Source organism: Elgaria multicarinata, chromosome 12 (assembly GCF_023053635.1).
Source record: "Elgaria multicarinata webbii isolate HBS135686 ecotype San Diego chromosome 12, rElgMul1.1.pri, whole genome shotgun sequence".
Lineage (NCBI taxonomy): Eukaryota > Metazoa > Chordata > Lepidosauria > Squamata > Anguidae > Elgaria > Elgaria multicarinata.
In genome coordinates, this window is record NC_086182.1 from 32,921,331 (window position 1) to 32,948,004 (window position 26,674).

The 26,674-nt window shown below is 50.5% G+C and overlaps 1 protein-coding gene across 3 annotated transcripts in view; it reads right to left on the bottom strand.

Moving 5' to 3' along the window:
- Positions 1 to 26,674, bottom strand: part of USP2 (ubiquitin specific peptidase 2) — a 63,572-nt gene that overhangs the window by 14,363 nt on the left and 22,535 nt on the right. For 2 of the 3 annotated variants that reach the window (XM_063138984.1, XM_063138986.1), the window contains exon 4: positions 2,315 to 2,365. In XM_063138984.1, coding sequence (XP_062995054.1) covers positions 2,315 to 2,365 — 51 coding nt within the window. Of the gene's footprint in view, positions 1 to 2,314; positions 2,366 to 10,798; positions 11,373 to 26,674 lie in introns of those variants that run through there. The other variant, XM_063138987.1, reaches the window with a different exon arrangement.

The following is a 26,674-nucleotide window of genomic DNA, read 5'->3' on the forward strand; positions in this document are numbered from 1 at the left end:
ACCCGGAGTGTTTGAGGCTGGGTCGGATGGGAGGCGCCTGCATGACACAGTTTCCTGAGATGCTTACCCAATTTCCTTAAGAGCGCTTTTCTCTCCGCCTATATGTGTGAAAAAACCCAGTCGGGGGGGGGGGATTCCCAGCCAAAGAAGAGGAACCAAAGTATAAATAAACAGCCGGGGGAAGACTTGCAAAACCCGCTGCAGCTGCTCACGCCCACGCCCGCCTAGCAGGCTTGGAGGAGGCCGGAACAGTTTGCCACAACCCGTGTCCAGCCACGGCCGTCAGTTTGGCACGGCACGGCCGGTTCTGTGTACGGGGAAGTGGCGTGCAAACCTCTGTGGCAATCCCCCCACGCTAATAAGCACACGCTGTCGCCCCGGGCCTCCCAGAACCTGATGAACAAGCATTTGAGAGGTGGCTACTGGTTGTGCAGTCATGACCAACTGATCCTAAAAGGTGACCTCAGGAGAGGTGCGTTTGGCTCGGGCCATCCCTACGGTCAATTGGGTTGACTCGTACAGAAGCTATACCGAAAAAATGGCCAACTCAGGTCAACTTTTAATATTCGTCTTAGAGTGTTTTTTGTGTCACGATTATGAGTCAAAAGTCTGAATTAGGAAGCCCCTGGTTTGAATCTTGCTTCTGCTATGATCTCCCTAGATCAGTGGCCCCAATACAACGCCCACGGGCGCCAGGGTGCCCCTGGATGCCTCCAGCACTGTCCACGAAGCTCTTCCCTTCCTACACGCTTAAAAAATAATAATTTTAAGGGGGGAAAAGAGAAATGTGAGGGTGCACCTCTTTCCCTCCCTCTCTAGCCTCTAGCTTTGTTCTTTCTCTGCCTTCTACCCTTTCACCTTGCAATTTCTCCCTCCCTCCCTCTCATCTCGCTATTTCCACCCAGCGGCTCTGTTCAGAAGACACCTTGAACCATGGTTTTAACCATGGTGGTTAAGCCAGAAAGCCAGGCTGTGTTCAGAAGACACCTTAAACCACAGCTTTAACCACAGTGAATAAAGCAAAAAACCCTATTCACCATGGTTAAAGCCATGGTTTAAGACAGCCTTCCTCAACCTGGGGCGCTCCAGATGTGTTGGACTGCATTCTGGGAGTTGTAGTCCAACACATCTGGAGCGCCCCAGGTTGAGGAAGGCTGGTTTAAGGTGTCTTCTGAACACAGCTTGGCTTTCTAGCTTAACCACTATGGTTAAAGCCGTGGTTTACGATGTCTTCTGAACACAGCCAGCCTCTTTAGCTCGCTTTTGACTAGCCAGGCTCCCATGGCAGCCATTATGGGGCTAGCCACATGCTCCATGGGATCCATTTTGTGGTGGCGCCTACAGCAGCTTCTCAAATTCCCCAATGTGCCCATTGGTCCAAAAAAGTTTAGGACACGCTGCCTTGGCCTCAGTCACCTATCTGCAATACGGGGGGGGGGGGGATAACACCTGCAATGCAGAACAACAGTGGCAGCAGGAAGACCTCATGGGCTGGGCAGATGACTCTGAAGAACAGCCTCTGCTCTCCATGAACAGAGAATCTCCTTTGTCAGCCTATTTGTCCTTCCCATCATCGCCTGCTAATATTTCCCTTTTGTAAACTGGGGACGCCCAGGATTGAACCTGGAACCTTCTGCATGCAAGACGTGTGCTCTCACCACTAAGCTACTTTTCTTTGCAGGCCTCCCCGTGCGTTCACAAACACCAGGGCTTGGAAGAAGAGGCTGCCAGGAAGACCTGCTGGACCAAAGGTGGTGATGCCTGCCCTACAGGGCCACTCTCTCCTGAGCTATGGCTGCCGCTGCTACCATCACCACATCTGAGAGTAGCCACAAGATATTCATCATTTGATCCCATTGTCAGCAGCTTGCATTCTGGATCTCTCATTGTGAGGGCCACGGGATCTGCCCATAGATTTTTTATGCTTGCGAACTTCTTTGGGGAACCATTACGGTTGGTGTACAGAGATGGCAAAATAAAATTAACGAACAAATAAATAAAAATGGTCACCTCCCTTACAGCATGGCTGCAGAGGCCAAATCTACACTCCTCAGGCCCTTGGGTTGCCAGAAGTTCAACGGCCCCGTCTTACAGGGTTGTTGTAAGGATTGCAACAAGAGAACGTACACGAAGCGCTTTGCAAAAAATATTCAAAAGCGCCATACAAGTGCTAAATCATTACTGTATACTGCTTTAACATTCACAGCTATTTGGTGTGGGTCATTTTGTTATCCAGGCTTGCAAAGGGTTGCACCCTAGACCCATTCTAAAGCATTTGTCCAAGCGGAGAGGGAGAGAAAAGAAGAGCGCTTACGGTATTGCCGAGGTTCCGGAGGCCGGTCAGACCCTGCACCGTTTTGGAATTCTGTGGAGAAAGGAGGGCATGTTGTGAAGGAGAATGCAGCATTCCGAATTGGGGTGCATGCGCAAATTGGACCAAACGCAAGGAAATGGGGGACAAAGAAAAAGCCGAGGGGGGAGTTCCGCTCCCAAACATCGTGGAGTGAAGGTTCCAGGTCAGAAAGGCAGCTGCTTCTAGGAAGACTCAAGGCCTGGCTCCTCTCTTGTTAAGACCCCTTCCCCCCCCCGAGCAGAAACACAATTTGTAGAGAGCCAGTGTGCCGTAGCGGCCAGAATGTTGGACAGGGACTCAAGAGATCCGGGTTCAAGTCCCCACTTGGCCATGAAACTCACTGGGTGACTTTGGGCCAGTCACTGATTCTCAGCCAAACCTACCACACAAGGTTGTTGTGGTGAGGAGGAGGAGGAGGAGGATCATGTAATAATAAAGAAATTAAAATAGCCCAGGGAAAAAATGGTTTTGCACCACCGCGTAGGCTGACGGGGCTCAAGCAACAGAATGGACACGCTAAAGCTGCCTTCCCCGTTTTCCGCTGCAAACACTGCTAAATCCCGTGGGAAATTTCTGCTGTCGCAGGCTCTGAGGCAGCAGCTCCAGAGATTTGTAGCTTGGCCTCTGCCAACGGATTTTGGCGTTTGGACCCTGCAACAGGGAAGTCAGAAGGAAGGAGACAGATCCGCTGAGCAAGATCAAAGAGGCTTTCCTTTTCAAGATGAAGTGAAAGTAACCAGCCCCCATCGCATCTAGATTCTGGGGCCGTCTTCCCCAACACGGTGCCCTCCAGATTTCTCGGACCTGTTAGTTTCAATCGGATTGGCCAATGGTCTGGAATGCTGGGAGTTGTAGTCCAAAACCTCTGGAAGGTGTCAGATTGGAGAAGGGTTTCTTTCTCTCTCTCTACATTGGCATCTTTTCAACGTCAGATTAAGACTTTCCTCTACTTTCCAGGATTTGACAGCATATGACAAGGTTTATAACAAGTCCTGGGGGAGAGGTGGGTAATAAATAAATATATTATTATTTTTTGTTATTGTGGATTGTGTAAAATTGGTTTATATTTCTGTATGTTGATAGATTGAGAGCTTCCGTTGAATACTGGCAAAATAATGATGGCATAGAAATTAATATATATTCTTGCTTTGCTACTTCCTAAATTATTGGTGTAAAGTAATAGTTGATGTTATGTGTTATTTATCTTATTTGGTACTTAATGAAGGATTTATATATGTGGCGTTATGCAGTCTTTTTGGCAGAGTAGCTCATATTTCTTAGGTGATCTCATGTGAAAGATTGATAGTAGTTTAGTGTGCATATTGATTTACGTTATATATTTCCGTGTTGTATATCGTTTTTATGTATTACTAAAAATGTAGCTTGAAAAGACGGAAATGCAAAGGAGGCCTTGAGCCCTGGATCCAGAAGCATGGAGAGGAAATCCAGAAGCATGGAGAGGAAATCCAGAAGCATGGAGAGGAAATCCAGAAGCACGGACATTACACCGCTAGGAAGTTCCCAAAGGTTGGCATTAACTCCTCGGCCTTGGCACAGAGGTGTTTGAAAAGGGACTCGGCTGAACCCTCGGCAGAGGAGAAGGCAGAGGGGGTGAAGTCTCATTTCCGGTACACGTGCTGCCCCACACACGGTGGCCAGGTGTGTAACCAAACTTGGCAAGTCCTTGCCAGCAGCAGCAGCAGCAGTACTGTGTCAGCTTATTGGATCTGGGACATAAAGTCCTGCCACAAGTGTTTGGAAGGAAGCCAGCTGGCCAGCTGGCAGCTGGCGATGGGACAGAGGTCGTATTGGCCTTCCAATATGGGGGGAGGGCAGGGGGCAGGAAGTGAGGCAGCAGGAGCAGGGAGGAAAGACTTTGGCATCCAAGACAGCGGCCTCTCCGTTTATTTGCACCCTTGGGTGGCACGGCACGCTGGCAGCCCCAACACCACGAACACCAGGGAACGGGAGTGTCGCCACCCTGGACAACCATTGAACTGCAGAGTGAGCTATGCAGAGCTCTGCTTCTGGGCTTCAGCTAACGAATTTCGGCTGCTCATAGGATCGCAGACCGCAGATCCAGGGTTCAGGGTCTGGGGCCCACAAGGAAGTGATGCAGGAGATCCACAATCAGAACTCCCCAGGCCTTTTTGCTTTGCTTCATAGCAGACCTTGAGGGGGTGGCTAACTCAGTGGGGAAAGTGGCTCTGGGAGTTGTTTAACCCTTTTCCCAGCACAGTTTCCCTGATCTAACTTCTCCCAACTCCCCCTTGCCGCTATTAGTACTGCCAAACGGTGCCCGTATTTTTACCACAGCAGCGCTAAAGGAAGAGGGTGGGGTTTGATTAGATCAGGGAAATGGCATGGGAGGAAAATGATTAGATCATTCCCCCTCCCACTCTGCCCCACTCGCCTGATCTAATGAACGGGACCCCCCCCTTCCCCGGTTACATTGGAACAAAGAAAAAGTTGCTGGAGCTCCGTTTAGGGATATCCCGTGTCCTTGTATCTGCTCTCAGGGAGCATGACTGGAGGTGGAGCTTTGGTGACATCTCAGATTGCAGCTGCCAGTGGGCCTGTTCAGAAGACTCCTTAAACCCTGCTGGTTAAGGCTTTTGGTTAAGCAGCAAGGTTTAAGGTAGGGCTGTGCATGGACACCCCCCCCTCCGCCCACGATTTGCTTCAGATCCTGATTCGGACATGAATTTTTTTTGAGAAACTTGGTTACTTCTCAAGGTGCTAGACCCCAATGAGGTTTGAGTTCCCCCAAAAAACAAGGGATGAACTGATATGCTTCAACCTTGGCATGCCTAAAGCGCTATTTAGGAGCTATCATGGTGCTAAGTTTCCTCTCTTTATCTTTAAAAATGAGTGTATTCTTAAAAAATTAATTTTAAAACCTCAAACTTTAAAAAAAAACTAAAAATCAGAGGATGAACCGATATGCTTTAAACTTGGCAGAGATGAAGCCCCACTAAAGCCCTATCATGGTGCCAATTTTCATTTCTATATGTGGTTAGGAAAGGGACTGAATCAATCCGAATCAATCCAAATTGATTCGATCATGCCAATTTGCTTCAGTCTGCTTCGGACCTGGTTTGATTAGCTTTGGATCTGTTTCAAAGCCCTCTGAATCACCCTGATTTGCTTCAGATTCGGATCCGAAGTGGTGCACAGCCCTAGTTTACGGCGTTTTGTACGATGCATTTTGCTAGACCCTGCTCACTCACCCCAGTCGGACCGTCTGAGCAGGGTTAGCAGCTCTAACCTTGGCTTAAAGTGTTGTGTGCGACAGCGCGGCTTGTGGTTGGTGCTAACCTCAGAGAACCACAGTTTTGCTAACCACAGAGCCCGAAGGGTCGTCTGAACAGGCTCGCTCAGAAGAGACCATGCCATACGAGGCAGGAAGCGCCACGTATGCCACATGAATGCTCAAGCAGCAGACCAGGAACAAGAAGCCTGGATGTACCCCCGGAGGTGCCAGTCGAGGGATGCCAATGGAGTTCAGGGCCAAGATCCTTTCATATGAAGGTGTGCATTGCCAAAAAGAAAGAAAGAAAGAAAAAAGGAGGCATGGAGGTGGATTCTGGTTTAGATGGCTTTTAAAAGAAAAGGGTTAGACAAATTTCAGATGGGTTTAGATCTATTAATGGCTGATGGCCATGATGGTTTAATACAAGGGGCAGGTAACTGCCTCCACGCCCCCAGTAGTCTTCTAAAAGTAACTCTCTAGATATTTCAGATTTCAGTTCCCATCCTCCCCAGCTAGGATAGCCAATGGTCAAGGATCCTGGGAGCTGTTGTCCAAAACATCTGGTGGGCACCAGTCACCTATGGCTGGTTTAATGGAACTGCCATGTTCACAGAGGCAATAGACCTCAGAGCACCCAATGTTGGGGGTATAACATCCAGGGGTGGCCATTTGCATCTTGCCCTGGCGGCTTGGGCACACTGGCCTGGCCCCGGTGCTGGAGACCGAGCGCTGCCCTTGGCGGACCCTTGGCCTGTCCTGGCAGAAGCGGTTCTGAGCCAGCTGCCTTCCAATGCGGGCTGAAGGCTGCTTTCTTGCCCCTGGCCCAAGGTTGGGTTTTGCTGGGTTAAAGCAGTGCTGTCGTTCTTAAGCTGCGTGCATTGCTGCTGGCACCCCAGAAACTGAGGAGGAGGAACGCGCGCGTGTGTGTGTGTGTGGGGGGAACCTGCCGTGTCAGGAGCTCCAAAATAGCAGCACTTGGCATGCATGTGTAGGAGGGAAGCAGCGCTCTCGCCTGTCCCTGACAACAGCCCAAAATAGACCAGCTCAAAATGCTTCGCTCTAGCAACGCAGACTCAGGTCACGTGTGTAGGGGGGGGGGGCGCCAGTGGAACCCCTATCCTCCATCTCTTGTGATGGACAGGATTCAAATCCTGCGAAGGAAGGAAGGGGGTCCCTTAATGAAATGTACAAGCCCCGACCGCCGCCGCCGAATCCTGGATCGTGTCTCTCCTCGCCTCCACGCCCCCAGCAGCTAAGCCTATGGTTTAGCTACGGATTGTTAACCATGCAGGAAGAGAACCCATGGTTTGTTGTTGGATGGTGAACTCTTGGCTGTTTGTGGTTAACCACCCCAGAGTTAAACCATCGTGCAGCGTTCGCATGTAATGACAACCCAGGGTTCAACAACAACTCATGCTCAGCCCACAACTGGGGCTGTTGTTACGTGTGAAGCGGGTCAATGCCTGGATCTAGAACGGCAGCTGAGTAATTAGCTGCTGCTCAATTATTATACTAAAAGCAATCAAGGCGGAAGGATCCTTAGCAGGCGTCCCCTTAGGGGTTGCGATCCTGAAGGACAGTCCCTTAAAATGACACCCCACTGACGCTGAGACATGTTTGCATTAGATTTGGCTGCCGGGACCAGTCAGTCAAAGAAAAAAACCTGAAAAGCTGAGTTCCGTGTTCTTTTCTGAGGGCGAAGGAGGAAGGCAGGGAGGGAGCGTGCCGGGAAATGAGCACCTTCGGAAAGGCCAGGAGGAGACTGCGTAACTTTGCCTTCGTCGCTGCCTATCCCAAGGCTTTTCCCAGCCCAAGGGAGTGGAGAGGAAACTCGAGGGAAGGAACCCGGAACCGAGAGCGTTTTGGGAATGGCACATCTCCAAGGCACGCAGGAAGAGCCGGCTGGCATTCCCCCGCTTTGGGCAGGAGGCAGGTCTGGGATAAGCAGCTCAGCCCATGCAAATGCAGAGGGAAGACGAGAGGGCTGCTTGGGAGAAAGCTGTATTTTGCTCTGAAGCACCTCGTGGCGAGGAAACGGAGACTGCAGCAGCAGCTAGAAAAGCCCATGACGGAAGCGCTGCTCCCAGAGTTACACACGCCCAGAGATGCACAACCTGGGACCTGGCACTGCACACTGAACAACGTGTAAATCTGGAGGTCGCTCTTTGCGACTCAGAAACCCTGACCTCTCATTAAACTGTAGGAAGCTGCCTCCTCCTGAGTCAGGCCATGTCTACACAGGGGTAGGCAACCCGATGCCCTCCAGATGTTTTGTAGCACAACTCCCATCAGCCCCAGGCACCACGGCCACGAGTCAGGAACTGTAGGAGAACGTGGATTCCTGAACTTGACGGCCTTATAGGCCCCTTCCAACGCTACGATTCTATGAGCTGTAGTCCAAAACATCTGGAGGATTTACATTGAATGGCCACAACTCTCCAGGGTTTCAGAAGTGGGGTCTTTCCAAGCATACAATCATAGTAGAGTTGGAAGGGGCCTATAAGGCCATCGAGTCCAACCCCAGCTCAATGCAGCACTCCTTGGAAATGCCAGGGATTGAACCCAGAACAGTGCACATGCAAAGGGAGTGCGTTTCTACACAGCTACAGCCTAATTCTCATCCCAGCTATGTGACAGTTTGTTGAGGGAAAGTCTACACATGTTCAGTGGAACTCTCTCTCTCTCTCTTTTCGAGGACAAGGAGGATCCGTATCCTTATCACGGAGGTTATCAATGGTTACTAGTCTTGACGGCTGTATGCTACCTCCTGTATTGGAGACACTATGCCTATGTATACCAGTTGCTGGGGAACATGGGTGTGAAGGTGTTGTTGCACCCATGTCCTGCTTGTGGGTTTTCCATGGGCAACTGGTTGATTACTGTGTGAACAGAGTGCTGGACTAGATGGACCCTTGGTCTGATCCAGCAGGGCTCTTCTGATGTTCAAATCTCCCGAGGTGCACTCTTACATTGGAAATTCGTTTAGGCACAAATTCAGCTCTGTAGGTCCCCACTCCTGCAACACTGAGCGAGGAAGGATTCCTGATGTCCACCACCCCCATGACCGGTAAAGCGTGCAAGCCGGCTTTTCCATTTCCCCCAACGTTCACGTGTGTAGGGGGTCCCTTGTGCCGCGCACGGCTTGACACAGTCCGTGGGCCTCACCGAGGTGCATGGAGCTTAACGGTGATCCATCGAGATGGATCCCTTCATCCACCGCAGGCAGGAAGTCGTGCCACCCGGCAAGAGCTGACCGTGGACCAGTTGCCACGACTGTCCCAGGACTGCTTGAGTCCCTCACGGCTCTTGTCTTAGAAACTGAGCGCTGCTTTTCAGAGGGTCACAATAGCACGTGCCTCAGCGGCCCCCTGCTCTTGTCCCAGGGAAGCAAACGCAGGTCCATGGGACTGGCAGCAAGAAGGAGGAAGCCTCCCTGTTCCTTTGCTGTCGTCTACACAGCCCTGGCTCCCTCCCTGATCTTGACAGCCGGTCTCGCTCTCTTCTTTCCCTTCCCAGCAGGCTCTGATTGGAGCTCTCTCTCCCCCCCCTCCAGCTGCTCATAGCAGAGCACGCTGGAGCCAAGGTGGCTCCAAGCTGAGCAGCAGGCGAGAGGCACTGACAGCTCTTACATAACAGTCCCGGCTCCATTCATCGGGCGGACAAAGGCGCTGACCTGCCCTGAGCCACAGGTGCCGCTTCGGCAGGGAGCCCGTTACGTAAGGGCGGAACAAAGGCAGCCCCGAAGGGCACCGGCCCAATGAGGTCAGGAAGGTTCCCACTGCATGGAGGAGGGGGAGGAAAGGACACGGGGCAGCCGCCGGGCAACCCAGGAGTCCTGGCGCCCGTTCCACCCTCCCCAGAGCTATGCCGTCAGATCTCAGCTGCAGGCTCCATTGCAATTAACCTGGCATAACCACCACACTTTGCATTCAGAATGCCCCCCCCTCTCCACACACACACACTTCATGCATAACAGTCTGCCCTGAAAGGCTTTGAGTGTGCCAGGAGAGGGCAAAAGGCAAAAGGCTGAGTAATCTGCAGGAGGTTATCCGAGACTGTGCTCCCTAGATCAGGGCTGGGCGGATTTCAGGGTTGCAGGAGCTGCTCCCTGAGGTCCACCATCCGTAGCCAGGCGCAAAATCCTGGCTCAGGTTGTGGTGGGGGAGCATGTGAAGAATGAAGGAACAGCCCGGGGATTTGGGTTCAGCAGCAGAGCCAAGCTCACAAGTCCTTTCCCCCCCAAAATCTGCCCCTGGGCTTCTCCCAAGCATTCTTTTCCGGCAGTCACACGGAAGGCTGGGGAAGCTTTTTCAACTGCCTTGTCAAAGGAGTCAAAGGTCTCCCAGTGGATCCCAATTGCCCTTCTTCCTCCTCTCCCCACTCCTAGACGACGAGGGCCGGCCGGTCGTTCCAAAAAGGGAGAACAGAACCACGGGTGTCCCGCCTTCCACCCCTCTCCTTCCCAACTGCCCCCTCTCTCAAAATGGTGCCACTGTGGGCGACATCCGTGGAACGGTCACGCAGTGGGCAGTGCTTGGAAGTGAAGTCATTGCGGGAAGCAACCTACTGCTTGGGCGTTATTTCCACAATCACGCACGACTCTTGCACGCTCCCATCTTCCGCAAGGCCTCCTTGCCTCCTCCAGCTCTTGCAGACATCCTACTTTTCGACAGCAAGTGCGTGCTGTGCCCTCCCATTGATAGTCATGGTATTGGGTAGGGGTGGGTGGGACATCATCCCCCACTAACTGGAGATGCCAGGGGTCGAACCTGGGACCTTTGGAATGCAAGGCACCCGGTGCTCTACCACTTAGCTACGGCCTCTTCCTTTAATGACCACCCACTACCTCCTGTCTTAGGGGGATGAAGAGGTAAGAGACGAAACACTGTTTCCCATCTTCTGGTTTTGCTAAGGTTGGGCAGCACTTTCGCTTCACGGGCTGGAAGCTTTAAACCCCTGTCCCAAGTCCATGTGGCAGAATCGGTGGCAGAGAACAGACGAGAACCCAGAGCGCCACTAAAACGGCCCTACCTGTCTAACCCTGCCCCATGCATCGCTTGCTAAGCAGCCCCCTCCCCACAATTTGCGGTTCTGCCCTACAAGCTGGAGATGACCCCTGGCCAAAGCCCAGGAAAACGTCACAAGCGACGCAGGGCACGGAAGCCGGGGGTTCATGGGAGGGGGGGGCGTACCTTAGCCTTATGGAGCACCAGACCCACGAAAGTTGAAACCAGCAGCGATCCAGGCATGTGCGTCTTGGTCCGCAAGTCCTTTGGCGTGCCGGGGAAAGGCGAGGCGGGGGGCTCTTCAGGGAGCGTGACCGTGTAGCAATTCCGCATGCTGCAGGGCGACCCTCCACGGCCCCCTCAGCTCTCTCCCCCCACGTGGGCCTCCTCCCGAAGAAGGCAAAGAGACGGGGAAGGAGGCTGGAGGATGGGAGCGAGGCAGCAATTCTCCACGCCCACCCGGCTCTGCCCGCCTGGAGAGCAATGCGCGGTCTCTCGGGAGCGGTGACGGACCCAAGGAGAGGCACGGTTGATGCAGGACCGCAGCGAAGTCAGAGCGCAGGAGCGGAGCAGCGCAGCTACTTCTTTGGCCAAAGGGGGGAAAAGTTTGGTGGCGCCTTCTGGCCACCCGTGGAAGTCTGGGAGTGTCCACGACCCGCCACGCTCAAATCCGGGACGCCACACCGGCCCTGCTCAGCAGCCTCCAAGTTTCAGAGGGTCTTTAAAAGCCGGTCCTGCCGCTGAACTGTCACTCCTGGCGGGGAAGCTGCTGCCGCTGCTGCGTACTGAGTTTGCTGACGGCACCTGAATGGCTCTGACATCAAGCAGGGGAGGTGGAACAGATGCCTGGGCAGGCCTGCACAGAAGGGCTCCCTCGAGGGAGGCGCGGAGGGCCAAGGCTGCAGGCACCTTCTGACGGGGGAAGCCAGGGGGGAGCACGAGGGGCGGATCCGCTCGGTTCAGAGAGGACCGGCTGTCATAGCAACCTGGCTAAACAGGCCCAGAGAATAAAACAAAAATCCCACACCAGACACTGAGCACGGAGAAATTGCTGCAATTCTTCCTCCCGGGCGGCGCAATGACTCGTATCTTAGCAAGACAAATACTCAGCACTTCTCCCCGGTCTTTTCTTTTTTTTGGGGGGGGGAGTGACGTCACAGGGCAGGAATTCTCAATTTTGAAGTACGTGAAGCAACGCATATTGTCACCCCCACCTTCCCAATAAGATCAGAGTCTGAAATAAGACCAGAGTCTAATTGCATCGCCGAGAAGGGAAGGATGTGGGCGGAAATCCCGCACTTAAACCCTGCTTTTTTTGTTTTGTTTTACGAACTCAAAAGCAGAACTAAGTGACTTCCCCAAGTCCATGCAGCGAGACAGTGGCACGCTTGAAACAAAACTTCGGCGTTTCAAAACGCATGCAAAGCCGCCACCAAATCGGGTGGGTCCACCGGTCATTGCAGTGGCTGGACCCCAACGACATGTCTGTGTGTACGGGTGCCTGATTTGGGTCCCCCTCACCACGGACATGGAACTAGCCATGTTCCACCAGCGCAGAGCCAATCGCAGCAAAGACGGGAACAAGCCATCAGCGCTTAACCCAACTAGAAGCAACAGTGCAAAAGCAACAGTGCAGCTTGATCTATAGGGTAATTCTGCCAAGGGGGGGGGCAGTCTCTGTAGGGGGGATCTGTGTAACTGCACCTTCTTTTGGGTGTGCAGCCAACACCCAGGGCATTCATCCACTAATAATCCACTGCAGATCAACTAAACCATCCGTACTTCGGTGTGAATGTCACAAACAGAGAGTTACGGGGAGGGCTGTTTTGCGCCCTTTCAAAATTCAGGATGAAGTTTCGGGCAAGCGTGTTATTTGTGACCCAGAATCATGGCAACTCTTTCCCCTCAGGGCTCCCCTAAACGTGCGATTTCTTGCACGCGCATGATTGCCCACTCACAGAAGTGTTTTTTAAATCAATTTCAAGACATTGTCAACAACCAGGACACCTCCGGGAATCCCGGGATAATAAGAACCACTTTTAAAGTGGTAATAGCCGGGAAACAGCAGGATCTTCTGCCCCTAGATGGCGCTGACTCAACAGAACTCAATGGAAGTAAACAGAGGGGAAGTATTCAGTTCAAACCCCTTGTTGCTCCTTTCCTCCCATGTAATGCAGCCTATAACAATCACGCCAAAGAAACAGGACAGCACACAAACCCTGGGTAAAAAAAACCATGATTTCCCATAATGTAGAGATGTTCTCAGTCTCACGCCCAGTCTCCAAACGTTGAATTAATGTAGCAAATTACTACCAAGCAGAATATTAAAAAGGTATTCTAGGATCTTGTCTTATAAGAAAACATACTCATCAACCAAGCAGTAACATTTTCAGTAAGGGAAGTGCACTTTTCTTTTTAGAAAAGCAACACAGTATTAAATTCTATTTCTTTTATTCGATAGGTTTATATTTTGCCTTTCAGGGAGAACCCTCACGAGGTGATTTACACAAATGTGTGTGTGTGTGTCAATATCAAACATAATTTAAGAACAAGTCGTTAGAAATAAAAAACAATCTTAAAAAGCAAGAGGTAATTGCAGAAGAATTTGCTCTGCGTTCAAATTCGTCACACTCTTGGGCAAAGGTGGATTGATTGGAATCTAATAGTAGATCCCTGGGTGACTTGCAGTCAGTGATCCGTGTTTTCTGGACAATGTTGAGCTCAAAATTTTTCCAGTGCAAATTAAAGTAATTTGCATAGGGTCATTTGCATTGGGGGAGGGGGGAAATAGTTCCTATTGGAAAAATTTCCAGTGCAAATTAGATTCATTTGCATAGGAGAATTTTCAGTTTGTATCTGAAAATATTCTGATGCCCTGGAACAGGGGTGAGCAATTTGGGGCATCTTCAGATGTTTTGTCATTCAATTCCCATCATCCCTCACCATTGTCAAGCTGGTTGGGCTTGCTGGGAGCTGTAGGCCGAAAATCCGGACGAGCGTAAGTTGTCTTAATCTTTTGTCCCAACACACCACAAATATGTGAAATATTTGGGGGGGGGGAATTAAAGTAGAATGAATGCAATTTACAAGTTACATTACATGGAATTTTTGTTAAAAATGTAATCCTTGTAAAACTTTAAAGATGTACTTCCCTTAAATTGTTTAAATTTAAGGAAAAAAAGTATCCAAAGGTACAGAAAACCCTTGAGATGCAAATTAATTTTAGCAGCCCAAAGGAATGTGATAACCACTCTTCAGTTTCAACAGACTTCAACTCTATTCCACTGAGGTTGTTGGGACACCTTCAGTTTCAGTCTCACTATTCATTAGTTTCATTTAACTCTGAGACATATGTTTATTTCAATGCCATACATGAATGCTAGGGATGGTCACCTGGAAAAAATGAAATGAAATTGCATTTGCAATTGGCATGCATTCCTTTTTACTAATGAACTCACGGAACGGGAGGTTTTCTGCGGAAAAAGAAAGCACTGGAGAGATTTCTGGCTCACATCACTTCTTGTAGCGAATCGGCAGGGGTTTTGACTGCCAAATCCTGGGCTCTGCATATGCTCAGAGGTACTCTTTACCCTTCTAAGTGTATATCTGCTCTATTAAGCAAACTCTTGGTTCTAATTGGTGGATCTTGGGGATTTAGTAAAAATAAAGAAACCTCAAAGTAGATCCCACAAGCTTGAATCTGCTTATTTCTGGACTAGTTATACTCCTAAGCTAATGTTAGCTGAGAAGGTTCCGAACTCCAAGTTCATTTTGAAGTTTGGAGCAACTGCCGAGGCAAAAGTCTAGTTCCTTCAACCTGGTTTCATGATTTAAGCATTTGTGACATTCTAGTGTCACAAATGCTGAGCAATAGCAGTAGAACACTTCTGGCCAATTAACAAAATTTAAAAAAATAAATGTCAGCCATTTCCATGTTTACCTCACAATCCTCACAGTCTTTACTTGGATGTAATTTCCACTATGTTCGTTAGAATTTGCTCTCAGTCCAGCTAAGCGTGTGTAGCATTGTCGCCTCAGCGATCCTTAGTTTGGGCTTAAATTTGAACTGGGGCTGAACGCACTCCCAACCCTCCTCTCAACAAAACACAGACAAGGTCTTCTTGGTGGTGGCTCCCAATTGTGGAATGCTCTCCCCAGTGAGTTCTGCCTGGCGCCTACATTGGCCTGGTTCGGACAACACACTAAACCATGCTGCTTAACCACAAAATGGTTAATGGAATGCATTAAGGCCAGTGTTATCTTCTCACCACCAGGTTAAGACTTCCCTCTACTTCAGATATGTGATGGGCTTCTTAAATTAGTTGTTTTATCGGGTTGTGGAATTTTATTGTTAATTGTTTTTAGCTGTTTGAAATTATTTTAAATTTTTGTATGTTTTAATGTTTGTTTTAAGATGCCTTGAGCCTTTCCCAAGGAATCATCATCATCATCATCATCATCATACCATGTACACTGATGGTGCTATATAAATAATAATAATAATAATAATAATATCATCAAGCCTAAACTGGAATGGTTTGGAGGTAGAAAGAGTGCTTCTGAGCCTGCCCAGAGTGCACACTTCCCTCAATGCAGCCAACTTCCACATATCTGGGGCAAGAAAGCAAAGCAAGCCGTACGGCTTCTGGAAAACAGAACAGACCATCTGCCTTTCTCTTTTAATAAATCAAGCCCCGTTCAATGCGTTTTCCACTGCCTCCAACCCTCCTCCATCCTCTAACCAAATCTCTTTGTGCCGACACTGCAGGGAAACTAACTTTAGCTTGGATGAAGTAGAGCTATTTTTGGCAGTGTTAAAAATAAATCCAGGGAGGCAGGGTGTTGGGGTGTGTGTGTGCGTTTGTGTCTGTGTGTGTTTCTCAGCGTTATTTATCTACAGGAATTCTAAACCGCCGATCAGCGTGGCCGTTGTCACTCCAATTAACGTAGTCGGCGAGCACAGAAATAAAAGAATGCACGGGGAGGGGAGGGTGTCGGTGGTGTATCGGACACACTGACGCACAAGGAGACACAAACGCTCCCATACGTGCACAGAACAGAGGTGTGCGCATGATGCATTGTTAGACTATCCACATGAAGCCAAGCGATAGGCGGAAAGTGTCATTAGGGCTCTAAAACGGTACACAAAAGCTCCCGAGCCGCACTCAGCGTGAGATGAGATTGTGCGCAGGCCAGGAACACAAGCTTGCTATCCACACAGAGTTGTGAGTCCGGAAATCCAGACAACTTGACAATTCCGTATTCAGACACTCCCGGTACCAGACAGACAGACTGTGTGCATATTTGCTCCTGTGGCTCAGGGTGGGGTGGGGGTGGGGGCAAAGATAGCCGTGGGGGAAGGCCCAAATTGAGCCGTTAAGAGATTCTTGTGCCACCCCACCCAGCCACTCTGCTAATTCATTCCAAATGGGCTTGTTGTGGGAGAGCATGACCAGAAACATCCTGGGACATCGTTCCTCTGGGAAATGCAGCAGCAGAAGAGGATGCAAGAGTCCCCAACCCTGCCAATGGTCAAACTAGGGCTTGACTTTGGGGCCAAAGTCCAGCCCCCCCACACACAAATGACCCACCCAGAGAGTGGCAGGTAACAAGAGCATCAGGACAGCTGAAGCAAGCTTCATTTTATTCCTGTGGTCATCTGGGGCTACAATTTAAGTGAGTTTAAAATGCAAAAGCAGAAATGCCTAGATTATGTCTCTCTCTCTCTCTCTCTCCACCCTAAAGGGATGCTTTACCTGATGGATACCTGATGGATACAATACCTGATGGAACGCCTCTCCCGACATGAACCTACCCGTACACTGCGCTCAACATCTAAGGTCCTCCTCCGAGTGCCTACTCCAAGGGAAGCTCGGAGGATGGCAACAAGGGAGAGGGCCTTTTCAGTGGTTGCCCCCCGACTGTGGAATGATCTCCCCGATGAGGCTCGCCTGGCGCCAACATTGTTATCTTTTCGGCGCCAGGTCAAGACTTTTCTCTTCTCCCAGGCATTTTTAACAGCATTTTAACAGCATTTAACAACGTTAAGTTTGTTTTTAATGGACCCCACAATTGTTGTTTTTAAATGGATACTGTTGTTTTTATACTGTTTTTATGTGTGTGTGTGTTGTTGTTGTTTTTAAATTGTATACTTTTAATGTTTACTATTTTTAAATGTTGTAAACCGCCCAGAGAGCTTTGGCTGTGGGGCGGTATATAAATGTAAATAAATAAATAAATAAATAAATTTAGAGTGGATTCCAGCATTGAGCAGGGGGTTGGACTCGATGGCCTTGTAGGCCCCTTCCAACTCTGCTATTCTATGATACTCTCTCTCTGTGTATAAAACAGCCTTGGCAAACAGTTGTTGTAACATATCAGAAATGTAGAAGCAGTTGCACAGCATGCAACGGTGGTGGTAGGCGGGCAAAGAGAAATGTTAGCTCTATGCCTCAAATATACATGGCCGAACCATTAAGTCCAGGGCGTAAATCTGCCTAACTGCCCTCTTGCTCCCTGGTGGTCTCTCTCCAGCGGGTCATGACCACAGATACACTACCCCCGGACATGGGGGTTCTACAGAGCTCTCTTGGCTGCCAGCCAGCCGTCATCCATTCCTCCATCGAATTGTCTCAGCTGGGGGACACTGGGAAGACCCCCCGAAGCTGGCCAGAACCCTGCCTGCCTCCACTGCTGTTGTATCTGCCCATAAGGATTCTCCTGCACAGCACCCAGGATCTCTGACCGCAAGAATCCAGGAAGGCTTCCCTGGTCTAAATTTGAATCCTTCCCCGCCCTTAAAACTACAAACTGAAGATTCCTGTGTGACATAGAAAGCCAGCACAGGTGGGCATACAGGAGAGATTGCTTTCCTAGTTTTATAATGTCTTAAACAGCTGCTGGGGCAGCTTTCTGCCAACCAGGCAGGTCTCCCCCCCCACCCCTTCCACTCCAAGTCTCAGATGGCCAAAAATTCCTAGAAGCTAAGTTACAGAAGGAACAGGAGGTGAACCGCAGCGGAGGCAAGTGAGGCTGAGACAGACCTCCCGTGCCCTCGCGGCCCTTGCTTGTGTGTTAAGCACATATGTCCCCAGGGCCTTTAACGGTTGTGTAGAAGGGGGGATTCCGCAGGGACAAAAACCGTCCGTTGCATGGGAGATGCTTCCAAGTTAGATTGCTGTAATGGAGGTGACCCTGAAACTTCAGTGGTCCAGAATATGGCTGCCAAAGTGACCCAGTGGAGTCGGCGGCACACTGGATCACATTTATCTAGATCAGCCTTTCTCAACCTGAGGCGCTCCAGATGTGTTGGACTACAACTCCCAGAATGCCCCAGCCAGGCTGGGGCATTCTGGGAGATGCAGTCCAACACATCTGGAGCGCCCCAGGTTGAGAAAGGCTGATCTAGATCCTTCATGATCTATGCTGGTTGCCAACCTGGTTCTGGGGCCCAGTCTGAGGTGCTAGTCTCTGACCTTCAAAGCCCTAACCCAGCCTGGGATCTGAGCATCGCAGGATTTGTTCCCCATCCCATAGCCCCCTACGGCATTCCTTCTTCAGGCCCCCTTTCTGCCGTCGGATGCACGAGAGACGGGGTCCCTCTTTTTAAAAAATGTTATTTGCAATTATAACAAAACAAAAAACAGTGGTGGTGGAACAAAACTTTCTTGGTTGTGACACTCAGGATTTGGAACGGCCCTCCCAAGAGAGGTCCACTTGGCTCCATCACGTTGCACGTCTCTTTTTCGCTGGGATGCAAAGACAGATTTATTTCAGCGGGCGTTTTCTGCTTATCGTTTTTAATGGTTTTAATCCTTCTGCCACGGCCACCCTCAAAAATGCTGTTGTAACTTTGCTTTAGATTATTTGCTGGATGTCTTATTATATCATTCTTCTTGCGTTCTACGATTTTTCTTTGATTTAGTAGAAAATGTTAGAATTGAAATTTTGAGTCTGTGTGTGTGTGTATGTGGGGGGAGGCACAAGCTTAGAGCAGCGTTCCCCAACCTGGTGCCCTCCAGATGTGTTGGACTACAACTCCCAGCATCCTGTGCTGGCTGGAGGATGCTGGGAGTCATAGTCCAACACATATGGAGGGATCCAGGTTGGGGGAAACGGGCTAGTTGGGTCATGGCCTTTGTGACCTTGTTTTGTGAGCATCCAATTTGGCTGCTGCCAGACACGGGTGAACTCCTTGGTGGACGTTGGACTGATCCAGCAAAGCTGTTCTGATGTTCTTGCTATCTCTTCCAAGTAGGCCAGGGGGAAAGAGCGGCAAAATATTAAACTAACCGAACGCTGCCCCACCATTGGATCCATCCAGCAGAGGTGGATGCTAGTGTATCATCATGATCATACATAACTAGCGTGACCCATGGCACGCAACCCAGTCCTGGTCACAGGAAACTGCAACCACTCTCCACACCACACGCCCATACCACCCCCCCACACCCTTCCCAGAAAATTTGCATTGCAATTTACACTTTAATTGATTCCGCTTTAAAAATTATTCTAAGATTGCTTCCTGGCTTGGACAATCAAAAACCAAGACTGGAAAAAAAGCACCAGGGGTCATTAAACTCCCCGTAACACCCCCCCCCCGCATAACCCCAGGCACTGCCGTATCCGGTTACCAAATAGCTTAGCAAGGAGGCAGCAGAGGGAATTCATCCTGGGCCGCTATAACCCCAGGCGACCTCGAAGGACTGAGTTTCAGAGCAACTCCTATATTCGGCCTCCTGCAAGGCGAGAGGGCAGCCTGGTGCCTGCCGTATGTGTTGGAATACAACCACCATCAAACTATCAGAAGCAGTGAGCCTGTGTGCACCAGTTGTTGGGGAACATGGTTGGGAGGGTGCTGTTGCACCCATGTCCTGCTTTGTTGGTCTACAGTTGGTGGGCTGCTGTGTGAACAGAGTGCTGGACTAGATGGACCCATGGTCTGATCCAGCGTTAGAGCTCTGCTTATGGCCTTATGTTCTCAGCCATGAGAAGGCTTTACTCAGCTTTACCATGTAGCCAAGTGTGGGGCAGAAGGAGAGAGACAGGACTCCTGAGCTGAAGACTGAATTGTTTTGAAGAGGGGCAACGTTTCCCTGTATATCAGGCTCAGAATGTTTCTTACGTGAGACCAGGGCCAGTGGGGGAAAGTAATCTGAGTGTGCACCCGACGAACAAGGGCTCCTTTCCGGCAGACCACCCAAGGTTTGCCAGGGCTGTTTCGAAAGAGTCCTGGGCTGGGCTGAACCTTGGCCTCCATCAGAAAAGTGTTTCTTAAGTCCTCTGACTTTTTTTTTTTTAAAAAAATAAAGCCTATGCATTTGGGATCACGGGACACAGAGCAGTTAACTACTATTAAAGCAGGGGTTGAATACCCTGAGGTCCGGAGACCACTTCGACAAAGCTCCTGGTGTGTGTGTGTGTGTGCATTCCAGTGGTGGGTGGGGCTAAAGGAAAAAAGGGGTGTGTGGCCAAAATACCCACATATTTTAACTTAAAGAGCTTCCTGCCAGTAACTAAGACTTTGGAGAGGTATTTGTTGTTTTTATACTGTTGTTTTTATGTTTCTGATGGTTTTTAAATTTTGTATACTTTTTAACGTTTACTGTTTTAACTTTTGTGAACCGCCCAGAGAGCTTCGGCTGTGGGGCGGTATATAAATGCAATAAATAAATAAATAAATAAATAAATAAATATTTTAGCCTTGCCAAATGGGGAATTAAAAGGATACTGGGTGTGTCCCTAAAGGCAGTTCCACGTGCCACCCATCTGTAAACATTGGACTGCTCTTCCGTCATTCCTTCCTTAACCTTTAAGGGTTGTTGGGGTTATTTAAAAAAAGACAAAAGACAGATGAAGCAGTGGGGAAAGCAAAGGAGGGTTACAAATAGGAGAAGATGCCATCTGGGTCCCCTATAAAATTCCAGGTTTGAGGCAGGGCAACTGCACACAAAAAACCTCATCTAGAAGCACCCTCGGAGTTCATGCATTCTCCCCTTGCAACACGCAAGCGCGCACCGATGGCCGAAGGGCGTTCTAGTTTCAAAAATGAGCAGGCGGCACAAGATGGATGCCAGCCAAATTACACCTGATAGGAGGAGACCTGCAGGCAAGAGCCAGGCTTGTGCCCGGAGTCAATATTCTCATGAGTTTGCGATCCGCTTGTGCTGAAAGGGTCTGGGGGGTGCAGGAGTGATACTGACACATTTTATTATGGCGTAATTGCGCTGGTAAACAACCCAACCCAAAAGGTGAGCACACAGGTACACACAGGTCTACCTATGCCTGCACCCGCCCAGAAAGGAAGGACTTTGCAGCGGGCAGGACAAAAGCTCTCTTATCCCCCCCTTTCCTTCCTCAAGGGTCCCCCACTGTGCCCAGGTGAGAATGACAGCTGCCCCCTGCCAATCCCCTCTGTCACCTCCCACCCTCACCTCCCAATCCTCCTCCTCAGCCATCCCTCTCAGCGCCTGTCCCAGATGGCGTCAGATGGCGTGCGTGTCCGTGTGAGGGGGCGTGGGCGACGCCAGCCGGGAGAGGCAGGATCCAGCCTGGCATCTTGGCTGAGCCTTGTGCCCAGAGTGTTGAGCTGCCAGCCAAAAGCCAGAGAGGGTGGATCCAAGTGGGGGAGAGGAGACAACGGAGGGGGGAGTTTCTGGGCTGCCAATCAACCCAGTGATGTGGGGAGTGGGGAGAAAGAGAGAGAGGGGGGGGATTTGGGGAGCAGAGGGGAGGCACGTAAGAGGAGCAGCAGAGAGCTAGCGGGCTCCCTCAAAAGAGATCTCTGCCAAAGGGATTACTGGGGAGGATCGGATGCGGACCCAAGACGTACATTTCTTAAATGTGGAATGCCAGGCTTCCAACCACAACCACGTGGGATGGTGAATCGGATGCTAGCGAAAGCAGATATGGTCAGGCACGGAGAACCAGAAGGCGGTTTAGCCGTGGGACTGGGTGGCTGTTGCACCCCAAGCGAGGCTCTAGCACAGCCTTCCTCAACCTGGGGCGCTCCAGATGTGTTGGACTACAACTCCCAGAATGCCCCAGCCAGCTGGCTGGGGCATTCTGGGAGATGCAGTCCAACACATCTGGAGCGCCCCAGGTTGAGAAAGGCTGCAGTCTAGCACATCCCACCCTCCACTCGCAATGAGCCCTGGTTTTTGCTGCAGGCAAGGGAGGCGGCGGAGGCAGTGCTCAGGGGCACGGGCGCACGCGTGTGCTGTTAGCAACAGGGATTTGCCAGCTCTCCGCTCTGGATGGGAGCCCTCGCTCTCAGGCCCCGGAAAGACAAGCCCGCTCCTTGATTCTAGGCAAGAGAGAGCGCTGCGGGTTTTCAGACCTTGGAGGAAAGGCACTCTGTACAAACTCAGAGGTACTTTGGCTATGGGGTGCTATAGAAGAAATAATAATAATAATAATAATAATAATAATAATAATAATAATAATAATTTCAGAATGAAGACTGAAGTGGAAAGTTACCAGCTTGGGTGCGAAGACTGGGGTTTAGAAGATAACCCGTGTTTGCAAGGGAAGATGAGCCTCCGCAAAGACGACTTCAGGGCTCTGCCACCCTTATGTCTAGACTGTGGGCTTACTGCAAACATGCCAAGCCCCATGGAAACTTCGCGGAGTTGTCGAAGCGGCGAGCTGCAGCCAAGCAAACAATCAGAGCTCCCGGCGGACCGACTGCTGGGGAAAGGCTCAATCTGAACAGGTTGTTCTCCGGGGCTGAGCCCTCCTAAGCTCTTCTGCATGCCTGGATCAAGTGTGGCAGCAGCGTCCCCAAACATGGCCTGAATAGCTTCCCGTTGAAACCCACACCCGGCTCCCCATCACTGAGATTGCTTCCAAGGTGGCCCACATGGTTCCAAGCCGATTTGGCATTGGAAGAGCCTTGAAGACTAGAAACTTGCTTTTCTTTTCTTTTTTTTAAAGGATGCTGCATCCCTTACACAGCGCCGGTTTTGGCATTTGCATGGAATTATTAAGAAGTACTAGTTTATTATTAATAACGATGCTCATCACGACACACACGTGGCAATCCTCATCCTCACAGCACGCATATGGATTCTGGCTGATGCCCTCTCATCCATGTACCCTTTGCCCCAGATAAGTGGAGAAGAGCAGCGAGGAAAAGGCACTCTGCATATGCTCGGAAATGCTTTGTTACTTCTATGATGATCTCAGGGTAAATCCCCGATGCTGGGAAAACAGGTTCTGGGCCTAAACCTTGGCTTGCGTTCGCATTGCAGCTCCAGAGGATCCGTGCTACTCTGTGGAGAGGCGAGGCAAGAGCTACTCCACAGAAGGGAAGGAGAGCTTTCAGGTCACCGAGGAAGGACGGCATCAATCCTTCAAGAATGGCGGGACGTCTCCCTTGGGCCCAGGGAGTAACGCCAGCTGGATCGGCTGCGCCCAAACGGCCTTCTCTGGTGGTAGCAACACGCACGGGGTGCTGATGTCACCTCTGCTTTGTTGACAGTCAGCGGTGGCTGAACGCATCAGCAATGCCACTGTGGAGGTTATGCATCGGACTCTTCCTCCTCCTCCTCCCCTGCCAAGTTTGCTTCTTCCTCCGCTCTACCCTGCGCTGAGCGCTAATCAAACATTGCTTAACCACTAGGGTGACCCTATGAAAAGGAGGACAGGGCTCGTGTATCTTTAACAGTTGTATTGAAAAGGGAATTTCAGCAGGTGTCATTTGTACATATGGGGAATCTGGGGAAATTTCCTCTTCATCACAACAGTTAAAGCTGCAGGTGCCCTGCCCTCTTTTAAATCTGGTCACTCTGTTGTAGCTTCTGCAGCTTTAACAGTTGCGATGAAGAGGGGATTTCACCAGGTTCTCCATATATACCAATGACACCTGCTGAAATTCCCTTTTCTGTGCAACTGTTAAAGATACAGGAGCCCTGTCCTCTCTAAGATATGACTTCTTCTCTGCTCTACCCCAGAGTGACTTAGGGTGCAAACCTATGCATGTTTGGGTAGGAAAAACGTTGGGCATTTTTGTTACAACATGAAAGATAAAACCACATACCATATTCTCTCTGTGTGATGGGATCTTTTTCTTACAACATGAAAGCTAAAACAATATAACACATTCTCTCTCTCTGTGTGTGTCCACATTCTCTTCCCCCACCTCAGGCTTAGTAATAAAGTAGTAACTATTTTCTTCTAGTTAATTATTATGAGTTGTATCTTGCTGCTTTTAGAACTTTGATTATAATGCTCTAAAATGTATGTGTTCTAGAGCACAACAATTAAAGTTTGCTAAATGCAGCGATGCAACTCATAAGAGCAATTACCTAGTTATAGTATTTAAGCTGTTAATGTTTTACTAAGCCTAGGATGATGATGATGATGATGATGATGACGACGACGACACAACTACTGGAACAGAGCAACACGTGCTACTAGTGCCTCGTGCTTATGTGTCATGTGAAGAGCTTCCTAAGGATGGAAAGTAGAAAAAGGAGATGCCATGCGCAGAAAATGAAGTTCTGGGGGATGAGCCCTAAGTGGAGAACTGCCTCAGATGAAGATCCCAATGTTGCAATTCACAGCGAGGCGGCCAGATTCGCCTCCAGAAAAAGCAGAGGAGAAGCGAGTCGGGGTGGGTGGGTTGCGGATCGAGGCAAAGAGGATCGCCTCAATCCGGAGCTCCAGACGCAGGTAAATGGGGGGGGGGGGGAGGGGGATACTTGGCTCAGCAATACTACAAACGAGAAGGATCTTGGAATTGTGGTAGATCACAAGCTGAATATGAGCCAACAGTGAGATATGGCTGCAAGAAAGGCAAATGCTATTTTGGGCTGCATTAATAGAAGTACAGCTTCCAAAACACGTGAGGTACTGGTTCCTCTCCATTCGGCCCTGGTTAGGCCTCGAGTATTGCGTCCAGTTCTGGGCTCCACAATTCAAGAAGGACACAGACAAGCTGGAGCGTGTTCAGAGGAGGGCAACCAGGATGATCAGGGGTCTGGAAACAAAGCCCTATGAGGAGAGACTGAAAGAACTGGGCATGTTTAGCCTGGAGAAGAGAAGATTGAGGGGAGACATGATAGCACTCTTCAAATACTTAAAAGGTTGTCACAAAGAGGAGGGCCAGGATCTCTTCTCAATTCTCCCAGACTGCAGGACACAGAATAATGGGATCAAGTTACAGGAAGCCAGATTCCAGCTGGACATCAGGAAAAACTTCCTGACTGTTAGAGCAGTACGACAATGAAACCAGTTACCTTGGGAGGGTGTGGGCTCTCCCACACTAGAGGCATTCAAGAGGCAGCTGGACAGCTATCTCTCAGGGATGCTTTAGGGTGGATCCCTGCATTGAGCAGGGAGTTGGACTCGATGGCCTTATAGACCCCTTTCAACTCTGCTATTCTATGATTCTATGATCCTGCTGGAAAAGTTGCTTGCTTCAGCAGTGCCTTCTCAGGAAGGCCCATTTCCGGCAGCGAAAGGGTGAGCGCTGCGGAGCTCAGCCTCTGTAATTAGGTCTGTCTCCCTGTCAGTCTCTCCTGCCTTGGCACTAGTCCCCAGTGTTTATGTAACAGGTATAATTGCTTAATACTTGCTTGAGAACACACACACACACATACACACATGAACTCTTGTCATGTCAACAAGCCCCAGAGGAACCGATTAGGGAAGGGTCAGGGCGGGGCCGACCAGCAGCCCTCCCCAGGGCTCGTCAGGGACGGAGCCAGCCGCCTCGGCGCACGGAGGGGCGCACAGCGAGCTTGTGGGGAGGGCTGCATTATGCCCTTTCTCTGTGCATAACGCAGCAGCAAAGTGCAATCAGTTCATGGGTGCACAGGATGTTTGGTGTATAAATCCCAGTGAGACCGGTAGGAGGCTTGGAGTCCCGTTTAGGTAAAACCTGGGTTTAAGCCATGCGTGGAGAAGGCTGTTGCCGGACTGCGATTCTCATGAATCCCTCAGCACTGGCCAGGCTGGGAGTTGCAGTCCGACAATGTCTGGAGAACCACACCTTTCCCACCCCAGCTTCAGCAGGGGCAGGGAATTTTAGAACGGAAGGATGAGGACAGCTGGACCCTTCTGGAAAAACTTCAGAATATAAGAAAAGCCCTGCTGGATCAGGTCCATCTCATCCAGCGCTCTGGTCACAGAGTAGACAACCAGCTGCCCATGGGAAACCCACAGGCAGGACATGAGTGCAACAGCGCCCTCCCGCCCATGTTCCCCAGCAACTGGTGTACATAGACATACTGCCTCTGATACTGGAGGTAGCGTATAGCCATTGGTTGCCTTCTTCCTCTGCTCCAGAGATTTGTCTAATTCTCTTTTGAAGCCATCCAAAGTGGTGGCCAGCAGTGCATCATGTGGTAGCGAGTTCCACAGTTCAACTCTGCGCTGGGTGAAGACGCCCTTCCTTTGATCTGGCCTGTGCTGCTTCCCCTCCCTCCCTTTGCCCTTGATGGCTGATTTTAAGTAAAAGAAAGGAACGTCAGGGCTGTTTGATCATGGGCATCATAGATCATGTGTAGTTCGGCCCTTCGAGCATTTGCATGCGCAAGGCCTACTTTATAGGGGTGTGCACGGACCCCCCGCTCAGCCCCGTGGGCCAATCCGAAAATTTCGGATCGTCCCGCTCCGCTCTGCACCGCTCCGCCCATACTCCGCTCCTCTTCGCCGTGGAGCTCCGGCTCCAAATCGGAGCTCCGCAGTGGAGGGGAGTGGTGCCAGGTAAAACCGGGAGAGGAGGGCAGGGGGTTTACCAGGCCCTGCCCGGTAAGGGACCAAGGGGGAGGGGGGCCTTACCTGCCTCCGTCCGCAGTCCCTCGGCTTCTTCAAGTGCGGCCCAGACTTCCTGGTTGAACCCCGGGCTCAACTGAAGAATCTGAGGGACCGCGGACGGAGGCAGGTAAGGGAGAGGGGGGGGGTTACCGGGCCCTGCCACTGTCTCCACATGGGCGACAGCGGCAGGGCCTGGTAAACCCCACTTACCTTTCCGGCGGACCTCCAGATTTAGGCGAAGGATCCGCCTTCACCTCAATCCTCTTCGCCACGCTCCGCCGGCCCCCCAATCCTCTTCGC